Source organism: Papio anubis, chromosome 9 (genome assembly GCF_008728515.1).
Source record: "Papio anubis isolate 15944 chromosome 9, Panubis1.0, whole genome shotgun sequence".
Classification (NCBI taxonomy): Eukaryota; Metazoa; Chordata; class Mammalia; order Primates; family Cercopithecidae; genus Papio; species Papio anubis.
Genome location: NC_044984.1, coordinates 119828937 through 119850138, shown reverse-complemented (window position 1 = coordinate 119850138; position 21202 = coordinate 119828937). Strand labels below are relative to the sequence as shown.

General features: G+C 44.8%; 1 protein-coding gene across 1 annotated transcript in view; it reads right to left on the bottom strand.

Annotated features, from left to right (window-relative positions):
• The window catches only part of LOC100997021 (transmembrane protein 132B), a 470985-nt gene that overhangs the window by 237147 nt on the left and 212636 nt on the right, over window positions 1–21202 (bottom strand). The window contains exon 3 of the mRNA XM_031650922.1: window positions 7437–7583. Coding sequence (XP_031506782.1) covers window positions 7437–7583 — 147 coding nt within the window. The remainder of the gene's footprint in view (window positions 1–7436; window positions 7584–21202) is intronic.

The window sequence follows — 21202 nt, the reverse complement described above, 5'->3', positions numbered from 1 at the left end:
AGCAAGTCTAATATGCACAGAAATAACATATTTCTGTATATAGATGTGAACACATAGAATACCAATATACTCAAAATATTAACAGTTATTACCCTTTCAATCATAGGTTTGGAGATTACTTTTATCCTCTCCATTCTACCCAATTGTATTTTCTAAATTTTCTACAATTGAACCATCTATTACTTTTGAAGTAAGAAGCCTTTTGTTATACTTATGCTGAAACTGGCCGGCAGCATAAATTCAAAGTGCTTCCCACTGGTTAGAAAAAATAAGCGGAGTGTTTTTAAATGTTTCTTTTTTCTTTTCTTCTGCAGGCCTTGGCTTTTTGAAGGGGTCAGGGAGGAGTCCTCCATTTCTTATAGGACTCTGTTGCCACTTTCTAGCATGAATAAAAACAAACAAAAACAAACCTCCCTCCGCTCTGTTAAGTGTGGCTCTCCCTACAGGCAGGTGCCCTGTGCACGATGCATTTCCCTACATGGGGGATATGATCGACACGGGATCCTGGCTTTGAACTCCTGAAGTAGCCGGTACTCAGAGGTCTCCAAGTGTCCAGTGGCAAATGCGACTGTAAATCTAAGAATTGTGTATCTCAAATCCATTGCTTTCAAATCCTAAAATCGTTTAAGTATTGTTATCTTCTCCCAGGGCTTAAACGAATTTTCATTCATTCATGTCTCCCAGGAATTCTCAGCCCGGGCTGCACATTAAAATCACCTGGATGCTTTTCTTCAAAGGCCAATGCTTGTAGCCTACTGGGGTAAGGGCTGGGGAATCTGCATCCGGGACTGTCTGCACTTTGTAAAGACTCCCAGGTGATTGATGGGCATCCAGGACTGGGCCGCCTCAACCTGCTTATTCAACAGGTATTCTTTACGCCCCGGACTAGTCTCCTGGGGCTGCTGTTATAAATCCTCACAGACTTGTTGGCTTAAAACAACAGAGACTTATTCTTTCACACTTCCGGCAGCCGGAGATCCAAAGCCAATATGTCAAAAGAAACATGCTCCTGCCAAGGGCTCCAGAGGACAATCAGTGCCTCGCCTCCCAGCTTCTGGTGGCTCCAAGCGCTCCTTGGTTTCCACAGCCGTGGCTGTATCACTCACATCCCTGCCTCTGTCACCACGTGGCCGTTTCCTCTGTGTGTCTCTTAAAACGACACCAGTCATTGGATTTAGGGTCCACTCAGCCAATCCAGGATGATCTCATCTCAAGATCCTTATAACTTAATGACCTCTGCAAAGACGCTTTTTCCAAATAAGGTCACATTCACAAGTTCTGGGGATGAGGACATACATGGACATGTCTTTTGAGGGGCCACTCTCTGACCACCTACCTCTCCTATTTCCACATGCCAGAGGGCCTGCTCGTGCTGTGGGCACTGCTTTTAGTGAGTTTTCGGTCCTGTGGGAACGAGAAAGCTGAAAGCTGGTTGGGCAACAGCAGGAGGATGCGACCACAGCTCACAGCACAGGCACCTTGCCACGCCTTCTGAGGAGCCCAGGTGGCGGTTTAAGCGTGGACTCTAAAGTCGGACTGCTTTGACCACATACCGGCTCTGAGGCCTCAGGAAATCATTTAACTGTCTCAATTTACACAACTGTTAAATGGGAATAATAATAATAACATTCCATATCCACTTCGCAGGGTTCTAATAGTTCTGATTTTTAAAATTGTATTCACCTAAAAGACATAACATAGTGCCTGGCACCTAACAAGAGTCATATGGTTTTTCAATAGATTTTTTAAATAAAATGAGAAATGGACAAACAGAATCACACAAAATTGTCCTCAAAGACATATGAACATGTTCTGTGTGTTCTAGCCTTTACCTTTCAACAAAGTATTTTATAGAAGGAAAGAGACTAACACAAATGGGGTCAGGTAAGAAGAACTACTTTTACTTTGTTGAAATAGAGGCAGCTGTTATAATCATTCAGCTGTCTCCTTTCTTCTTTTCTTAAACTTGAATAAGAATCCTTCAGCACAATGAAAGATTCAGGCTGGTCCATGTTTCACAAATCCATACAATGACACTTGACATGTAACTGTCTTTTTATGTCAACATTGTTTTTTGTTTGATGGCCAAATGTTAAGTTTCACAAAAAACAATGAATTAGTTCAGTTAATTAAAAGGACGACCTTTCCCTCTGCTAAATGGTTATAATATTTTTCTAGACTAGGGTAGGCAAAGAAAAACTCCTGAAAGATTGGATTTTCCAGATTTTCCAATATGGTAGCTGACATGGTTTGGCTGTGTCCTCACTCAAATCTCGTATTGAATTATAGCTCCCATATCCAAGAAAAAGCCTTTTTCTGAGGAGAAAATCAAGCTGGCTGCAGAAATTTGCAAACATAATGAGGAGTCAAATGTTAATCACCAAGACAATGGGGAAAATGTCTCCAGGGCATGTCACAGACCTTCCTGGCAGCGCCTCCCATCAGAGGCCCAGAAGCCCACAGGAAAAAATTGTTTCTTTTGTGGGCCTGGCCTGGACCCCCCTGCTCTGTGCGGCCTAGGAACTTGGTGCACTGTGTCCCAGTCACTCCAGCCATGACTAAAAGGGGCCAACGTAAAAGTCGGGTCATGGCTTCAGAGGGTGCCAGCCCCAAGCCTTAGCAGCTTACATGTGGTGTTGGGCCACATGTTAAGAATCTAGACCCTCTGCCTAGATTTCAGAGGATGTATGGAAATGCCTGGACGTCCAGGCAGAGGTGTGCTGCAGGGACAGAGCCCTAATGGAGAACCTCTGCTAGGGCAGTATGGAACGGAAATGTGGGGTGGAAACCCCCACACAGAGTCCCCACTGAGGCACTGCCTAGTGAAGCTATGAGAAGAGGGCCACTGTCCATCAGACCCCAGAATGATAGATCCACTGACAGCTTGCACCGTGTGCCTGGAAAAGCTGCAGACGCTCAGCACCAGCCCATGAAAGCAGCCAGGAAGAGGGTTGTATGCTGCAAAGCCACAGAGGCAGAGTTGCCCAAGACCATGGGAACCTACCTTTTGCATCAGTGTGACCTGGATGTGAGACACAGAGTCAAAGGAGATCATTTTAGAGCTTTGACTACCACACTGGATTTCAGACTTCCATGGGGCCTGTAGTTCCTTCATTTTATCCAATTTCTCCCATTTGGAATAGCTGTATTTACCACATGCCTGTACCCTCATTGTATCCAGGAAGTAACTAACTTGCTTTTGATTTTACAGGCTCACAGGCAGAAGGGACTTGCCTTGTCTCAGATGAGACTTTGAACTGTGGACTTCTGAGTTGATGCTGAAATGAGTTAAGACTTTGGGAGATTGTTGGGGAGGCATGACAGGTTTTGAAATGTGAGGACATGAGATTTGGGGAGGGCCAAGGGTGGAATGATATGGTTTGGCTGTGTCCCCACTCAAATCTCATTTTGAATTGTAGCTTCCATATTTTCCACATCATGGGAGGGACCCAGTGGGAGGTAAATGAATCATGGAGGTGGGTTTTTCCCATGCTATTCTTGTGATAGTGAATAAGTCTCATGAGAACTGATGGTTTTATAAAAGGGAGTTCCCTGACACAAGCTCTCTTACTTGCCACCATGTAAGATGTGACTTTGCTCTTTATTTGCCTTCAGCCCTGATTGTGAGGCCTCCCCAGCCATGTGGAACTGTGAGTCAATGAAACCTCTTTCCTTTATAAATTATCCAGTCTTGGGTATGTCTTCATCAGCAGTGTGAGAACAGACTAATACAGTACCCTTCACAGTGAACATCTGGATTGGGTCTTGACTTTACCTTGAGTTGGGTTACAGCAAATGGGTGCGCCTGTTTTTTTGAAGAAATCTATTTTAGGGCTGTTGCTTGCCTATCCTCTGAGCTTTTATCTCCCTCTATTCGAGTTTTTAGATAAGAATGGGCTCTGTCTTGTGGTTTCTGACCACATAAAAAGTTGCAGTTTATTTTCTCTGAGGTTTGGAGAAAGAGCCAGACAAGAATCATTCAAAGAACAACCTCATCTCAACCTACCTGGCTGCACGTGGCTTCCATGCAAATAGTCCATCATCCAGCTTTCATTTCCCTTGGTTCAGTGTTATCTGTTCTGAACACTTTCAAATTTGCTTTTTTTTTCTAATCTCCTCTCTCCTCTTTTGGCAACACCACTCTTTATCTTGTGGATTTCATCTTTATTACTCACATTTCCTCACAATGAGTGTTCATTAAAATATTTTAAATTAAGATCTTTACTGCCTTTCTAACCGAGCACGTCGGGTCTTCCCATACAACACATTTCTAATTCTTATCACAGAATTTCAGGCAGTTTGTACATTATATTCTATCAAAAACTCTATTCCACTCAAGGTTGTCACAATTCAGAGATTACAGCTTTCTGCAGGGTGTTTTGTTGAGGATATATTCATATATTCACTTTGTTAGCCGGCAAGCACGGTCCACGAGCCTGTACTTCACACCTCATTTGATATTACAATTCAACAAAAAAAGGGATAAAAAGAAGCAATTATTTATTTAGATGATGGAATGGGTTTTGCGAGATTAGGTAAACATAGATTGTCATGCCAAAGTGACAATCCCTGCCCTTCTTAGGATCCAAGGGAGGTCAGATACTAAATGTGGAGAAAGAGAAGGAGAAAGAGGACACCCTTTCTCCTTTATGAGACGATGTGAGAGTGTCTCATAATTATGTAACTCTGCTTATATAACTACTTTACTTTTTTCCCCTGTAACCTTTTTTTAATCTTTTCTAAAGAGAACACAAAACTGATTCTCACAGAACCAAAAAGTGATAACCATGGCCCAGGTTGCTCTTCAATTTAAAACATTACCACTTGGTCAGTCAAATATATCAACAAAATTAATGTCCTAAGCATAGACCATGGATATCACCATTATGTACCCAGACAGTGATTTCTGAGGGCAGGGAGCCAGAAAATCCCATTTGGACTCACAACAGCAGGAGGCATGAGGCTAAGGTAACTGGGGTGGCGCCCACTCCAGCTCCTGTCCCCGTCAGCATCTGCTGCCCACCTACAATCCCTCCCCTATTATCTGCCTAAGCTCTTCCATTAGGGCTGGTCAAAACCCCTGGTTCAGGGCTGGTTATAGTGATTGGTTCAGGGTGGGTGCACAATCTAAGTTATGCCAAACAGAGTCTGTGGTGACCAGCACTGGGACTTGTGCCTGGCCTGTCTGGGGACAGCAGCTTTCTCCCTGAAGTGACCAAGTTAGCAGATGTTTGCTGGGAGCTGCTGGCAGTCATCTTGCCTCCAGGAGGGAAGGGCCTGTCTGAGAAAAAGCCAAACCAGGGAGACAGGTTGCTAAGGATACTGCTTGAGCACCTGACTCTACATTCCTGGTACCAGGCCACCCCCGAACTTCTCCACCGGCAGGGACATAAAGCCACCTGACAAGCCCAGCAACCAAGAGGAAGTCTGCCACTGGGAATACAAACACACAGGGCCCCCAGGCAAAGTAGAGAATCAAGCTACAACCTTTGACAGAAGCCAGCTTCAAAGAGTGTGGCAAACACTGTGAGCCAACCACCCAGCACGCACCCATTCTCCCATCCTCATTCCCTGGCAACAGAGACCATTTCCCACTACAAAGCCTGGAAATAATACCAGATACTCATTTTCCAAGGGTACCCTGCCTCTTGGGCAAAAGCGTGGAACCCACTGCGTATTGATAAGATCTAAAGGGAAGACTTCCATGGATATTGTTGGAAAGGTTTTCTTCCCTGGTAAAAAGGGACACATGAAGAGAGACCCACCCCCAACCCCTTTCCAGTCTTTAGATATCGCTGGGTGAGTCTGTGATGCCTGGAACAGCTGCAGCCATCTTGTGACCATGAGGAACCCAAGCTGGAGAGTGACAGTCAGGGCACTGGGTCCACTGGAGTGGGAAGACAGAAAACACCCAGGAGACACCGTTGTGCTACTGGATTCACCATCCATGGCACCATCTACCTCTCAATTTCTTTTATGTAAGATGATAAAACCCTGCTGCAGTAGCCACTTTTAGGTAAATATTCTATGACTTGCAACTGAAAGCACCTAAGCAAATGTAAAAATCCTAGGCTCCCTAGAAACTTTAACAACCCGGAATTTAGGAGTGTCTGGCAGGCAGATACAAATTTGCAGGGAAACCATGGGTCAAGCGGGGTTGCGGGCTGAAAACTCTGTCGATAAATGTAGAGAATGATGACCGGAACGTAGAGTTTAGAGTAAGAGGCATCCAGATCACTTGGTCAGTGATTCCTAATGGAAGGCTTTGGACCACTCCGTCTGAGTCACTTCTCTCCCTCTGACAGAGATCTTCAAAAGCCAGCAGAAGAGAGTTCTAGCTGAGGTTGGCTGGGGTCACCCAAGAAGAGACAGCACTTGCCAGCAACTCATTGGAAAAGACCCTCCATTTCTCATGCTCCCCTCTGCCCAGGCCCTCATTCATTCACGGAAGGCCTCCCCCATTCCTAACGCTGCAGGCCTTGAAGAGTTTAAAGACTAGGGAAGAAAGAGAACTGGTTGTGACAATATATGGTGATAAGCGGCAGACTCGGAAGGGGCTCATGTGCTAAGCTGAGGAGTCTGAGCCCCCTCCCGGGAGAAGTAGGAGCCAGAGGTTTTAAAGCAGGAGGCCACATGTCCAGCAAAACTTGTTAGCCCTCCCAGTGAAGCAATCTCACAGAAGACTGGTGTTCAATGAAACAAGAAGAAAATAGAGGCAACGGGACTGTGTAGGGAAGGCGGTTGCAACACAGGTGAGAGCTCTTTCTACCTGCCGGGTGTCCTGATATGAGGTGACACGTGATCACCTCTCTCTGGGTCCCAGGTGAGTTCAGCCCTGTAAAGCCCAAGGTTGGTGTCTGAATGGGAGAAGACAGGCTGCCTTCCAGCAATGCCAAGTTCATTCAAATTAAGATTCTGAGGCCATGTGCCAATTCCCAAGTGTGATATCAGCAAAATGACTATATTTAAGCACTAAGAGACAAATGCCCGATAGCTAAAGCTACCCTTGGTTTACTCATTACTAAGTATATTCTCCCCTTGCCTCTTAAATCATTTTTATTTCCTCCATTTCCTTCTTCAACTCTTTGCTGCAAACAATAACAATAGTAATAATAAAGATAAAAATTTAAAATGCGGTTACCAAACTCGACGCTGTGACAGATGCGAACTCTGGTGATTTTTGAGACTGCCGACCTAATTAGGTCATTTATGTGTGAAGAGCATCAAGGATAGAAGCCTCAATACCGTGGCATATCTCAGTAATGGAGCCATTCAGAAGCGGCATGGCTGAGCTACGCTGATGAGCGCAAAGGAAACCATTGCCCATTAAATGCAGAGGCATCGCTTTATCCACACGCGCATTATTTTGCTATCAGCTCCGGCAGCCACTCCCCTCCTCCCCACTGCTGAGGTGCTTTGGGGATCTCCACGCTTACCTGCTCTGCGTGTCCGGGCGATGGCCCATGCAGGTGAGGGTGGCCGACGTCTGAGTGCTGCCATTATCAATTTCCTCCTGGACTGCCCATTGGTCCTCACTGCTGACTCTCACTGCCATTATCTTCACACCTGCTGCCGCCTTAATTCTGTGGGGTGGGAAAACAATGATACTATATATAATAAAACCATTTTAGTTTGAAACAGGTAATAAAATATGGCACTAGAGCAGATCACCGGGAAAGTATGTGTAACGTCGCCCCCTTCCTCTGGGAGATGTGGGGAAGGGTGGTGGCAAGTGACTTTCCTTTAAAAACGAAGTGTCTTGTAATTTTTACAAGTGCCTGGAAGTAGGAGCCCCAGCTTTTGCCATGTGCGTTAATTTTCTGTTTAATCAGTGTGCTGGGAACCAGATCACTTGCTGCTCCAGGGACCCCAGCAAGATGCAAATGAGACAGATGCCTCGGGGCAGGAGAGATGGATCTGCAAGGCCTGTTCTTCACCTGGAGATGGAGAAGAGTCTTTAAGACGCGGGGTGGGCTGTACAAGGCCAGAAGATCGCACAGCCCAGGGGATGGAAGAGGAGGCCATTGCACTGGGCACTCTGGGGGCAGGAATGGACAGGAGCATCCAGTCCTCAGGTGTCTGAAGAACAAACGTGGCATTCAGGCGGGATAACGGGACCAGGTGCTGCCTGGCACAATGTTCACAGAACACAGTTCCACCAGGAAGAATCAAAGACCCAAGTGTGTTGCCATTGAGAAAAGGCCAAGGAGAGTTCACAGTCTGGGTTTCTTTCTTTTTGTACACTGCTCCTGAAATGATCCTCACATAGCTACTAACCAGAAAATGTCTCCTCGATAACAGCGGGGAGTCCATGGACAACATCCACGTTCTCCCAGGGCAACCTGGGGGCTTGGCCCAATGCTGTGTATGCATCTGGAGGGACAAGGATGAAGGCAGGCGGTGGGGTGCCCATTGCTTACTATGCCTTCACTGAACACAGGTATCACCACAAGGGCCTGCTGGGACTTCTGGGGATGTGAACTAATGCTGTGAACTAATGCCGCAGAGGTCAGTGCAGGCTGGGCTGGGAAGGTGACCAGCTCCCTTCTGCTTCCCAGAAGCCAGTGGACCCACAAGAAAAGGCCCCAGTGAGACCCTGGGCACCCTCTCCCATGAACAAAAAAGGGATACCAAAGGCAGCCAAATATTATATGGAGGAGTTAGAGGAGTGTCAGCAAAGACAGGTGCATTAAGCCAGACATCCCAGCACCACCAAGAAATGATTGATGGGAAGCAAAGATTCCCTCCAAGATTAATTAATCAAATCCACACATAGCAGCAGGTCTAGGACACTATTTAAAAACAAGTGAATGAAAGTGAAAAGACAACCTACAGAATGGGAGAAAATATATGCAAACTGTCTATCTGATAAGGGCCTAGCATTCAGCATATATAAAGTACTCCCACAAAATCACCACAAAAGCAAATAACATAATGAAAAACTCGGCAAAGGTCTTGACTAGACATTTCTCCAAAGTTATATAATCGGCCAATAAACACATGAAAATATCCTCAACAACATCATTAGTCATCAGGGAAATGCAAATCAAAACCACAATGACATACTAATTCATACCCATTGGGATGGCTACAATAAAAAAAGACAGATACTAAGTGCTGGTGAGGATGTAGAGAAATTGGAACCCTCATACACTGCTCTTGGGAACGTAAAATGGTACAACCACTGTGGAAAACAGTTTTCCAGTTTCTCCAAAAGTTAGACATAGAATTACCATACGGCCTAGCAATTGCACTCCTAGGTATATACCTAAATGAATTGAAAACAGGCACTCAAACAAACACTTGTAGACTCATGTTCACAGCAGCACTGTGGGCAGTACCTAAAAGACTGAAACAACTCAATGCCCATCTATGATGGATGGATAAATAAAATGTGGTCTATCCATACAATGGAATATTATTCAGCCATAAAAAGAGATGAAGTTCTGACACGTGCCATGTGATGAACCTCGATAACGTGATGCTGAGTGAAAGAAGCCAGACACAAAAGGCCACATAGTAAATGACTGCATTCAGATGAAACATACAGAAAGTAAATCCATAGACAGAAAGCAGACTGGTGGCTTCCAGGGACTGGGGAAAAGTGAGGCCGGGGGAAATGGGGAGCAGCTGCCTAGCTAACGGGTACCCAGTTTCCTTCTGGGATGACGACAGTGTTTTGGAAGTAAACAAAGATGGTGGTCCAACAGCACTGTGAATGTATTAAATGCCAGTGAAATGGCTAATTTTATGTGATGTAAATTTTACCTCAATACAAAAAAGAAAATGGGGGGAAAAAAACCACAGGTGAAAAATGACGCCTCCCAGGAATGACTGAAACTTTAAAAAAATAGAATGTATCAAAATCAAATCAAAACACCTATAAGGCCCAAGGAAGGCGGCCTCTCATGGCAGAATTCAAGCAGGAGAGAGATTCTCAAACCTGAGGAAAGCCCCAACTTTACCCCCCACCGTAAGGAACCCTGAGGCTGCAGAATTAGGGGATTCAAATGTCTGCTTATCTCATTGAAGAAAATGGAATGTTTCTGCCTCCCTTTCTCCCCTTCCTGTAGGTCTTTACACAGACTCTAAGACATCATTCTGCTTGCTCCTGCACACGCCAAAAAGTCACTGCAATGCCTGCAATTCCCGGAGACTCAGATGCCATGCCTTGCCTTGACTTGATCATTCTTCTGCTGAATTCTGGGGTCCAAATCTGCTACTTACAAAGCTTTCTTTCTTGCTGTCATGATGTTCCAGGAATTAATTTATGCAAACCACAAATAGAGGCATCCTGTTCTGTCCCTGCCCCCAACCATCCCATCTTGTTGCCAAAGGGGCAACTGCAGAGAATGTTCCAGAGTCGTATCTAGAGAAACAGAGTCCCTTCCGCTGTCCACACACCGCCTCCTTCTTATCGGTACTTGCTACCATAATAGCTTTTCTCACTCTCCCACAGAGTTCTTTCACCAAGCAGCCGTGCGGCCAGGCCTGTCACCGTTGTCCTCAACGCCCAGATGAACAAATCAGACCCTCCCACCTGATAGTGCATGACCGGCTGAAGGTCACACAGCTGATTCTGGCAGAGCCAGGATTCGAAACCAGATCCCCTCACTCCAAATCCCACTCCTTTCTCTCATGCACCGGTCCATTAACAGAAGATTTCTTTTATGACCCACATTGCATCATTTATTGCCTGACAAATGCCTCAATAGTTAAGTCTGGAGACAATAATGTCTCACATTTTAGCTCCTTAATTGAGCCCTCATTGCAGGCCCCTCTCCCTTCAGTCTTGGGGATACAACACGTACTCACTCAAGGATCTTCTGTGAGATTTTTGTTCCTTCTTTTATTCTGACCCAGAACTAAGACACAGGTCCCCTCGTCCTCAGGGGCTTCCTCACTCATCAGCTCTGAGCTGATTCGTGGGATTCCGTGCACAGTGCTTCTTGCACTGGGCTTCTGGCTCTGGTTTATCCCGACAGAGACTCTCACAGTGGGCCAACTCTTCCTCAGAGTCTGAGAAGCAGAGGGTCCAGTGCGGGGAGACAGTCCAAGTCTTCCACAGAGCATTTCCTAGCATGGGGGGTGCCCTGGCAGGGGCTGAGGAAACACAGTGCTTGCCATTAATTTGTACTCACTGGTCCTTAACAGGTCCAGGGGACCCGAGGAAGGCAGGGAGGCAGGACTTGGGACAAGCTGACCGTTGCCTGATAAGAATGTCTTTGTTTACCTGGGGCCTTGGTGAAAAAAAAGCTCTAGATGCCAAGCTTGGGTGAGCTCCCCCAGTTGGCAGCACTCTGTGCCCGTTGTTGAACATCAGCTCTGGGAGAAGCGAATGCTGTCCACACGACTCCACTGGGAAAGGTCAACCGGGAGCTTGCCCCTGGACCTCTACTGGATCCTACTCTATGCACCGCTTCCCTTGGCTGAACTTAGTGTGCATCCTTTCACTGGAATAAACAATATTTATAAGTACAACAGCTTTTCTGAGTTCTTTGGAACCTGAGGGTGGTCTTGGGGACCCTCCAGACTTGCAGATGACATCAGAAGTGAGGGTGGTCTTGAGACCTTCCCAGCTTTTCAGTGGGTGGGTCAAGTCTTTCACTGTCTGCCATGGGCGGGGGCTGGAGAAGGAAGCGTGCAATTAGAACTCACGCCATCAAGGCTGTGAAATATTTTTATACCCCATATCATGCACCCAGTCCTCCAATGTTTAAAGAGGATTTCTTGACTTTCAGGTATTATGCATGAAGCGCTTGGAAATGCAAAAAGGAGCATGGCTCAGTTCAGACCAGTGAGTCTCAGATGGTTTTGGCCACAGACTGAGACTGTAGCTCACCTTCCCCCAGTACCCATTTCACAGTAGAAAAAGAACTTGTTCACAAATGCTGAAATGTCTCGAGCCCCTTCTGGAAGCCAGGCACTGTCCGCCACCTTGCACTGCTAATACACGGACACCTCGTGCAACCCCGCGGGGGTAGTATCGCTTCTGCTTCCATTTTCCACATGAGGAAACTTGATGAGCGTCACTAGACAGGCAAATTGTGTGGGTACGACCAGGGGAGGGAAGTTTTGCATTCTGCTTTAGCCAGAGGAGATAAAGAAGATTCCTGTTTGGACAGTAGAAGGTACTCACAGTCTACTGGAAGTTCACTAGCAAAAGGATCTAGTTAAGCATGTCTACTAACGTTTGAGTTAACCAAACAGCCCACAATGGAAGAACTTAGTTCCTTATTAGTTCAGGAAACTGAACTCTGAACTAATAAATATTCCAAAAAAAGTAAGGAAAGCTACAATTTGAATTCACAACCATCTGATGACAATACTACCAAACGCCTTGATGATAATAAACTGTCCTGTCCAAACTCTGGCAGCTGCAAGATGCCAGCAGCCATGTGCATCCTAGCGCCGCTCAGGAATATTGTGGATTATAATAGCTGAGCTTTACTGAGGCCACTCCCCTGAGCCAGACACTTTCCCAGGGGCTTTGCATACATTTTCTCGTGCTTTACCTGTATCAACATATTTAATCCTCTTTACAGCACTATGAGTAGGTCTCATTATCCTAGATTTACAAATGCGAAATCTGTGGCACCAGACAATTAAGGAACAGGAACAAAATCAGAAGGTGAGTCATTGTGGAGGCAGGATGGAGTGCAGGGGTCCTCATTTCTGAGCCTGCCCCTCTGGCCTCTATACCTGATGGGCACAGCACAGGTGTTCACACCAGCCTGCCAGGTTCAGGTCCTGCCATTGACTCCTGCTGCAATACAGAGACTCCTCCTCTCTCAAATGATGAAAAAATAAGTGTCTGTAGGGGGTTGAATAGTGTCCCCCAGTGATTCATATCCACCCAGAACCTCACAATGTGACCTTATTGAGCCACAGGGTCTTCAGTGATGTAATTACTTAGGAATCTCAAGATGAGACCATCCTGGATTTAGGGTGGGCTGTAAATCCCACCCTAATGGGTGGTGTCTTTATAAGAGACAGACAGGGAACCTAAGAAGGCAGCGATGTGAAGTCAGAGAAAGAGAGAGACTGGAGTTATGCTTCTATAGGCCAAGGAACAAGAAGGACTGCCAGCAACAACCAGAAGGTAGGAGAAGAGCATGAGAAGGTTTCTCAACCCTACGGACATATTGATTTGGGACTCTGGCTCCTAGAACTGTGAGAGAATAAATTTCTGCTGTTTTATGCCATCGCATTTGTGGCCATTTGCTGTGGCAGCCCCAGGAAGCTAACACAGTGGCTATCTCGTGAGGCTGCTGCAAGGGTTCAGTGAGCTAATACAATATAAAGTGCTGGCACAGATGGAGTGCTACAGGCATGTTTATTACCATTACGTTACGCTGTATGTGTGAGTCAAAGAAGGGAGTGAGACAGTCTGTCTAGGAAAGCAGTGGCTTACCTATAAACAAAATAAACTGACAAAATAAAACAAATAAATTCTGATATATTTGCTTTGGAGTGAAACACTGGCCATTCCTCCCTCTCTAGCAGAGCCGGATACACCCAGGAATGAATGTCAGGATGGTGATGGAGAGAGAAGGATTAGGAGCAAGACTCCCAGATTTTAATTCCAGCTGCAAGACAGACTAGCTGTGAGGCCTTGGATAGCCACTGAACTTCTGTGACTCAGTTTCCTTATCTGTAAAATGTGGATAATAACACTGTCTACCTACAGTGTTGCTATTACAAAGATTAAGTGAATTGCTGTATATTAAGTGCTTAGAACACCTGGAACAAACAAGTGGATCAGCGTTAGCTATTATTAATTTCCTAACAATATGCTACTACCATATGGTCTCCAGAGATCAGACACACAAGCATCTAAGCCTCCTACCTTGTGAGATGTCCTTTGGAACTACCCTAAGTCTCCAGCCAAGATTCTAAACACATCTTCTCCAGATACGATTTCCTGATCCTACTCCTCTTCCTTAGCAGAAAATTCCTCTAACATCCCTAGGCAAGGCAAATGTCTCCATTTGCCACAGTAGATCCATTGATTTCATAAGGGCTGCTCTAGAGAACATCCAGTCCTCAATCGTTTGGGCCCAAAGGACATTGCTGTACACCTGACAAATTCTTGGACATGTCATGGCTGTCGCAATTGATTTTTAAAAATCCAGTTCTGGTGCACGTCCATGAAAATGTCCAGAGGCAGGGCCAAATTCAGATGCAACTCACTACAGAGGTTCAAGTGTTACCCCCAGTTCCATTAGGCACTGGACCCTGTTCAGCTCTCATGCATGTGGGCTTTGTTCACCAATAAACTCTCTCTCATGGTCGCAGTGTTGCTGCAGCAGCTCCAGATCTCACATCCTCATCCACAGTAAAAAAGCAAAATTCTTTAACTTGGATGAAACATCCCGGAGACAGGTTTTCACTGGCCGAATTAAACTGAGTGCTCAATCTTGAGCCAATCATTATGGCATCTAGGGTAGAGGCACAATGCTCATGGGCTTAGCTGGTCAACAACTATCCCTGCACTAAGGGTGAAGTTAACCCCCTCCTAATCACACGGGAGAAGTTAGCAAGGAGTGGCTTCTGAAAGGAAATTCAAGTTACAACAGAACAAATGAATGCTGGGTATCAAAAACACAAACCTAAAACCAGACTATTGACATGTGCCTCTCTCTTAAACACAAGTTATACAATTGTTTCTAAATCCCAGTCCTTAGTCCAAATCCTTCCTAATTTTAGATTATCTTTGTTAGAACAATTTAAGCCCAGGAACATCTATGTCTTGAATATTCATTAAGTTTGTTTTAGAGAAATATCTTTAGGCTTGGTGATATTCTTAGCACTTGTTATTTAAAAACTACAATATCTAAAACTACGTGGAAAAGATAAATGGTCTCGCCACTGTAATGAGTTTGCGGGATTTGGGCACTGAGCATGGAAAAATATATGACCACAAGGTGGCAGTAGCACACAACGAGTTTTGTTTGGCCAACGCTTTGACAGGTTTACATGAAAGGAACCCCTCACAGCATGAGACTGTCCAAAGGATGTGGCATGAGGGGCCACCAGCCAGAGGGGAGGAGGTAAAGGGAACTCTGAAAGGAGAGGAGGATTCAAGACGGGCTCACATGTCTAGATCATGTCACTCAGCAGCACAGTGGGGAGTCTCTGGGTCAGAGAGCTCTAAAGGGCGGTTGCAGCTTGAGTTCTTTTAGAGCTAAAAAGTTTATCTTATTTACAACTAACAGACATTGGACTCAGTTTTGCAGGGTATGCAAAACAGGCAGGCTCCAAATGTCTAAAAATCTGTTTATTTGGGCTATGTTTAAAACAATTGGATGTGTAAAAATATGAGTTTGGTGCCAGCAGGCTTTTGAGCTAACAGGTCCCAGCCCACTGTGAAGAAACAAACAACACAGGGGCCAATAAACAGGAACCATTTTCGTCTCACATAATAACGACTGACATACAGAAAAAAAAAAATTTATATGTGTATTTCCATAGGGTCTTCATTATATAAACATTTGCTGTATGAATCCTTGAAATTATGGGATTACATAGGGAAGGATAAATTGGCAGAACAAGAAACTACTCATCGATGACTGGACCCTCCCAGATGTCAGTCCCTTCCCACACATGGCCCTCAGATAACAGCAGCATCTACCCCGCCCACCACTTCAACATCTCTACCATCTTGATTGGTCAGATTCTGCTAACTGCCAACTATAAATACAATGCAAAAGCAATGCAAATCCATTGCAAAGTGAAACTGCAAATCTTGTAATAGTAGAGGACGGACAAATGCATGCAAAGCTATTGACAAAGAGAATGAAGCCAGGGTCTACAATCACCCCTCAAGATATATTTACCGGCCAGGCATGGTGGCTCATGCCTATAATCCTAACACTTTGAAAGGCCAAGGTGGGCAGATCACCTGAGGTGAGGAGTTCGAGACCAGCCTGGCTAACATGGTGAAACCCTGTCTCTACCAAAAATACAAAAATTAGCCGGGGATAGTGGTGGGTGCCTGTAATCCCACCTACTCCGGAGGCTGAGGCGGGAGAATTGCTTGAACCCAGGTGGCGGAGGTTGCAGTGGGCCAAGATCATACCACTGCACTCCAGCCTGGGTGACAGAGCAAGACTCCATCATAGATATATAGATATAGATATAGATGTAGATGTAGATATAGATATAGATATAGATATAGATATAGATATAGATATAGATAGTGAACAAGTGAAGAGGAGAAAAAGCAACGAGGACAATGGGTGCTTCAGAAGACAGCGGATTCAGTAGCCGAGTGTCGTGAAGCTCTTGGGGAAACTGGGGAAGCCCTCGAATATTCCCACTAAATGGATCCTTATTGTGATCCTACTGGCAATGTCAAACATGAAATGAAAACTGCAATACTGTACAGTTATAGAAAACTGGAAGAAAAAATGACAAATTACCAACATGCACTCTTGGTTCAAAGTGCACAGATTGGGAATTGCCAACCCCCAATTTTGTTTAATATAAGATAAAACAAACTTTTATTATAATCTTTATTTCATTTCTCAAGGAAGAAAAAAATATCCCAATGAAGTTTTTTGTCATTATTTTCTATGAAATTTTGGTTCCCCTTTTTAGTCAATTAATTTTAATTAGCCAAAAATACTAAAAGAAAATTTCTCCATCACACCCTTCTAGCTTTGAATTGCAATGCTCATAAAAATGTATATTTTATGTGTGTGAAAATATGCTAATATTGTATGTTGGTGGGGAACAGAACACTGGCTTCCCCGTGGTTCCTAAAACAGCACATTCCTTCTCATCTCTAAACCTTTCCACTTGCCATTCCCTCTGCCTGGAAGCCTCTCCCACAGACACCACCATGACTCATTCCCTAATCTCCTTGAGATCTGGACAAATGTCACCTCTCAGGGAAGCTTTCCTAGACCACCCAGTCTAAAATGGCAAATCCCTCTTATCCTCAACAACTTCTATCGCTGGTTTCCTGCTTTATTTTTTCTCCTTAGCACTAAACCGTACGCAACATACACTTTGCTTCTCTTGTTTATTATCTTCTCTCCCACTAGATATAAGCCCAAGGAGAGCAAAGATGCTGCAGTTTCTGTTTCCTGCATTATCCATAGTGCTGAGAACCATGCCTGGCAAATGGGAGGAGCTTAATCAATATTGCTCGAATGAAGGGTCTTTATCTAAGGTGTCATCCATCTCTGGATGTCCCATGAATATGAGACTTCAAGGGTGGAAGATGCTCAGTAAGAGACATCACCAAAAAATTCCAAGGGCAGGGGAGGGTGTGAAGGCATCAGAACCCTGTGGACCAGAGGCTCTCAAACTTTCAAGTGTATCAGAATCACCTGTGCCACTTGTAATGGCACAGAGATCTGGACCCAACCTCTAGAGACTGTGATGCTATAGGTCTGGTGGGGCAGGACCCATAGTGCTGTGTTTTTAAACAAGTTACCCTTCTGATGCAGGGGGTCCTCAGAACACTCTGTGGGCAATACTCTTTGGGACACACCTCAGACATCATGTTCTGTCAAGCAGAGTCATGCAAAAGAGATTGAACACCCTTTCTGAGATAAGCCCAGCCCTGAGGCACAGGAGCATTTTCAGGGTGTGGTTAAGGAAAACTGTAAAGATACTTTTAATTGGGGTTCTCCCACCAAACCACTTTCCCTGTGATAAATTAACCAAAGAGAGAGAATCTTGCATCTCCCACTAAGCACCTGGAGGCTGGCAACGTCAGACTCTGCTGAGAGCTCCTTTCAAGCAAAGATTTAAACTTGAACAGGTTACAGGGCAGGGAAAAGAGAGTCCAAGGGATCCAGAGGGCAGGAGCCTGGCCTACCAAGATGACCACAGAGCAGGTGGGGTCTCCAGTCTTGCATGCTCCTGTCCAGGGGGCTGGAAACCCAGATATTTTGGGCCTGTGAGTCAGAACAGGAGCCATCTTGATGGACAAACAGACAACTGGTGCTGGAAAAGCACATCCACCAGAGAGAAGTGCTAGAAATCATGAAACTCAGCTACAAGAACAGGACACTTGAAGGGGGATCTGCATGCCAGTGAGAACTTTCCCAGGAAACACGTGCTGATTTCTAGAAGCTATTGCCACTCTCTCGTCTCATTGCTCAGTTTAATCTCTTGTCTAAGAAAGTCAAATACTAAGCAACTTATATGTCTAGCTTTGGACAAATCAGAAATTTCAAATTTTTACAAGAAAAAGAATGATTTTAGTTATTGCAGTGCTTCTACTACAACAGCTGCCTTGATTTCATGTGTTTGTTACCTTTTGAGAGATGGCTAGGTATCAGCAACTGGGAGAGGTGACTTGTAGTCAATGGAGCCCATCAAAGCAAGAGAGAGCTACAGATGAGAATAATCATTGCAGCTACAATTGTAGAAATGTCTGCTCCACCCCATCCAAGGCAGCTCTGAGTATGAAAACAGCAGTAGGTTCATGTATGCAGGAAGCTCCATCTAGCCTGTGAAGCTGATCTGATCCTCAACCTGTTTATCTATGCCTCAATGAGACAGTCATTATGTTGTTTCCCCAACCAAATGATAGCTTCTACAATGCAATATTTTCTTCCCGGACTCCAGCTTCATAGACTCTTGGTCATTCTCAAACCTCAACACCTTCCGCAGCCAATAAAACAGAGTAAGTTTACCCCAAAGCTGCCTGTTGGATCTTTCCTGTTCTATGCTAACTGTATTAGTTTCCCAGAACTATTGTAACAAATTACCACAAACTGGTGACTCACAACAAGAGAAACTTACGCTCTCACAGTTCTGGAGGCCAGAAGTCTGAAATCAAGGTGTTGGTAGGGTGGGTTCCTTCTAGAGTCTCTGAAAGGTAATCCATTCCATGTCTCTCCTATAGCCCATCCCTCAATACACACACACACACACACACACACACACACACACACACACTCTTCCTTCTTCACATCTTCCATAGCAACAAGATAAGCAAGTCCAAAACTCTGCCTTGGCCCCAAGTATCTAAACCTAGCAAAAAATGACTGGACCCAGCCACTCTAAGTAAGCATGTTTTACTTAGCCACTCATTTGGTGACAGTACATGCCATATGTATGTGTATATAAACTTTAGGATGATCTGCTATGATTCCTGGCTCCTGGTGATCACAGCTTTGTAAATCTGTTTCCCTTGGGTGCGGGTAGCTTTGTAACTCTGTTTCCCTTGGGTAAATCCTTGTAACTAATTTAATATGGCAAAGGCACTGGAATGTTGCTCCATGACCACATTAGGTTTATAAGACCATCTCACTAGCTGACTGACTCTAGAACTGCGTTCTTGGGTGGCTTTGAAGAAACAGGCAGTCAGGTTGGAAGACCTATGTGACAATAACCTGGGGGAAGGGGAGCTTTAGGAACAGAGGGCAGCCTCCAGGCACCAGCCAGCAAAAATCCAGGGCCCTCAGCCATACCACAACAAGGAAATAAATTCTGCCAACAACTGAGTCAGCTTGAAGCAGATTCTTCACCAGTCGAGCCTCCAGATGAGAACACTGCCCAGACAATACCTGGGTTGCAGCCTGTGAGATCCAAAGCCGAGGACCCAGCTGAGTCATGCCTGGACTCTCAACCCACAGAAACTATGAGATAATAAATGGGTGATGTTTTAAGTCTTTAAGTTTGTGGTAATTTTGCTATTCACCAATTGATAACAATTAGACCATGTCTTAAAACTTTCAATTTGATAGCCAATAACTAAGCATCAGACAATTTCACATAAAAACTCAGATTTCTAACTTCGCTGAAACTTAACCACACTGAACTTGCATTCCTGTCCAGTAACAATGGGCCTGAGCTGAGCAGCAGCTGCTCCATCAGCCAAGGCCCACTCTCCAGTTACCACATCCCCCCAACCCCCAATCCTTACTGCCTCCCTGACACTGAGGCTGAGTGCTGGTTGCTACTAATTACTACGTTTGCCCTATGCTTTTTCTCGGTATTGTCTTAGAAGGAAATGAAAAGACTTCTGTGTCTGTATCTATGTTAACTGTTTTCTCACATTGGTCTTCTTTGGTCATATATGCTACCAACCTGGTCCCTACAGGCAATGGTTTTCAATCGATGAGATACCACCCCCTAGAAGGTACATATACAAAAATGAGTAGGGGTAGTTGGGATTTCCCAATAACTCAGGAAGCAGGTAAGGTGAGGCTACAAAGAACTGTCAGTATTTAGAGGATTAGGGTTAGGGATGCTAAATGCCCTGCAGTGCACAGAAAAATCTCATCCCACATCAAATGCCAATAGTTCTTCCATGGAGAACACTCTATGTAGATTTTCCAGTCCCTGTCTAGATAATGCCCACCCCTGTCTGCCCCCAATACAAATGCCAATGATATATTTTCCAAGCAAACTGGACCCTAAGCTGAACTGCTGATGTTCCCTAACTGTTCTGTCCTTGTCCCTGTGTGGGGCACACTCTTATTTTTTTTTTTTTTTTTCAGTGCATGTAGACAGAACAGGAAGCAACTTTCCCACAAATGCTGAGTATTCTGCGTCACCGTCACGAAATCAACACCTGCCACAATTTCAAGTCCATTATTGTCCCACTATCAGGAATGTGCTTTATTCATCCACTTCACTTCTCTTCATAGCCCCAAGCATTGGTGCCCCAAGCATTGGTTCATACCAAGAAAATCAATCAATCAATCCTCCTTCAGATCACATCTAAATTCTGACATGACAGAGGTTCCTCAATGCAAAGTCTTCTCTTCTGTCATTCTCAACCATGGACTCTGGTTCTTATGCTCCACACAATAAGTTAATGACAATGTGCATCTCTCTCACAGCAAAATCATTAAATACACAAATATATACACACCATGACCAAGACTTGGCAGGAGGCAGGGAAGTTGATATTTTCTCAGGGCCCAATAAACGGTTTCTCATGATTCAATTAGTAGGGTAATAGTGTTTCATGGGAACCTGGGATTTGTAAATGTAGAGTAATTAAGAACTAAAAATGGTTTTGAAATGAAAAGGATTTGGAAAGATTGTGTCTCAGGGCTTTGGGATTCAAATATGTCTGGGAGGCATTCCATTTAATTTAAGGTCTATTTGCCAAGTATCTGCTACCTGTCAGGTGTTAACCTACTGTGTGCAAAAGAAACAGGCAGTCCTAAGAGACACACAGATAGAACAGTGAAGTTGGCCAGGCGCAGTGACTCACATCTCTAAT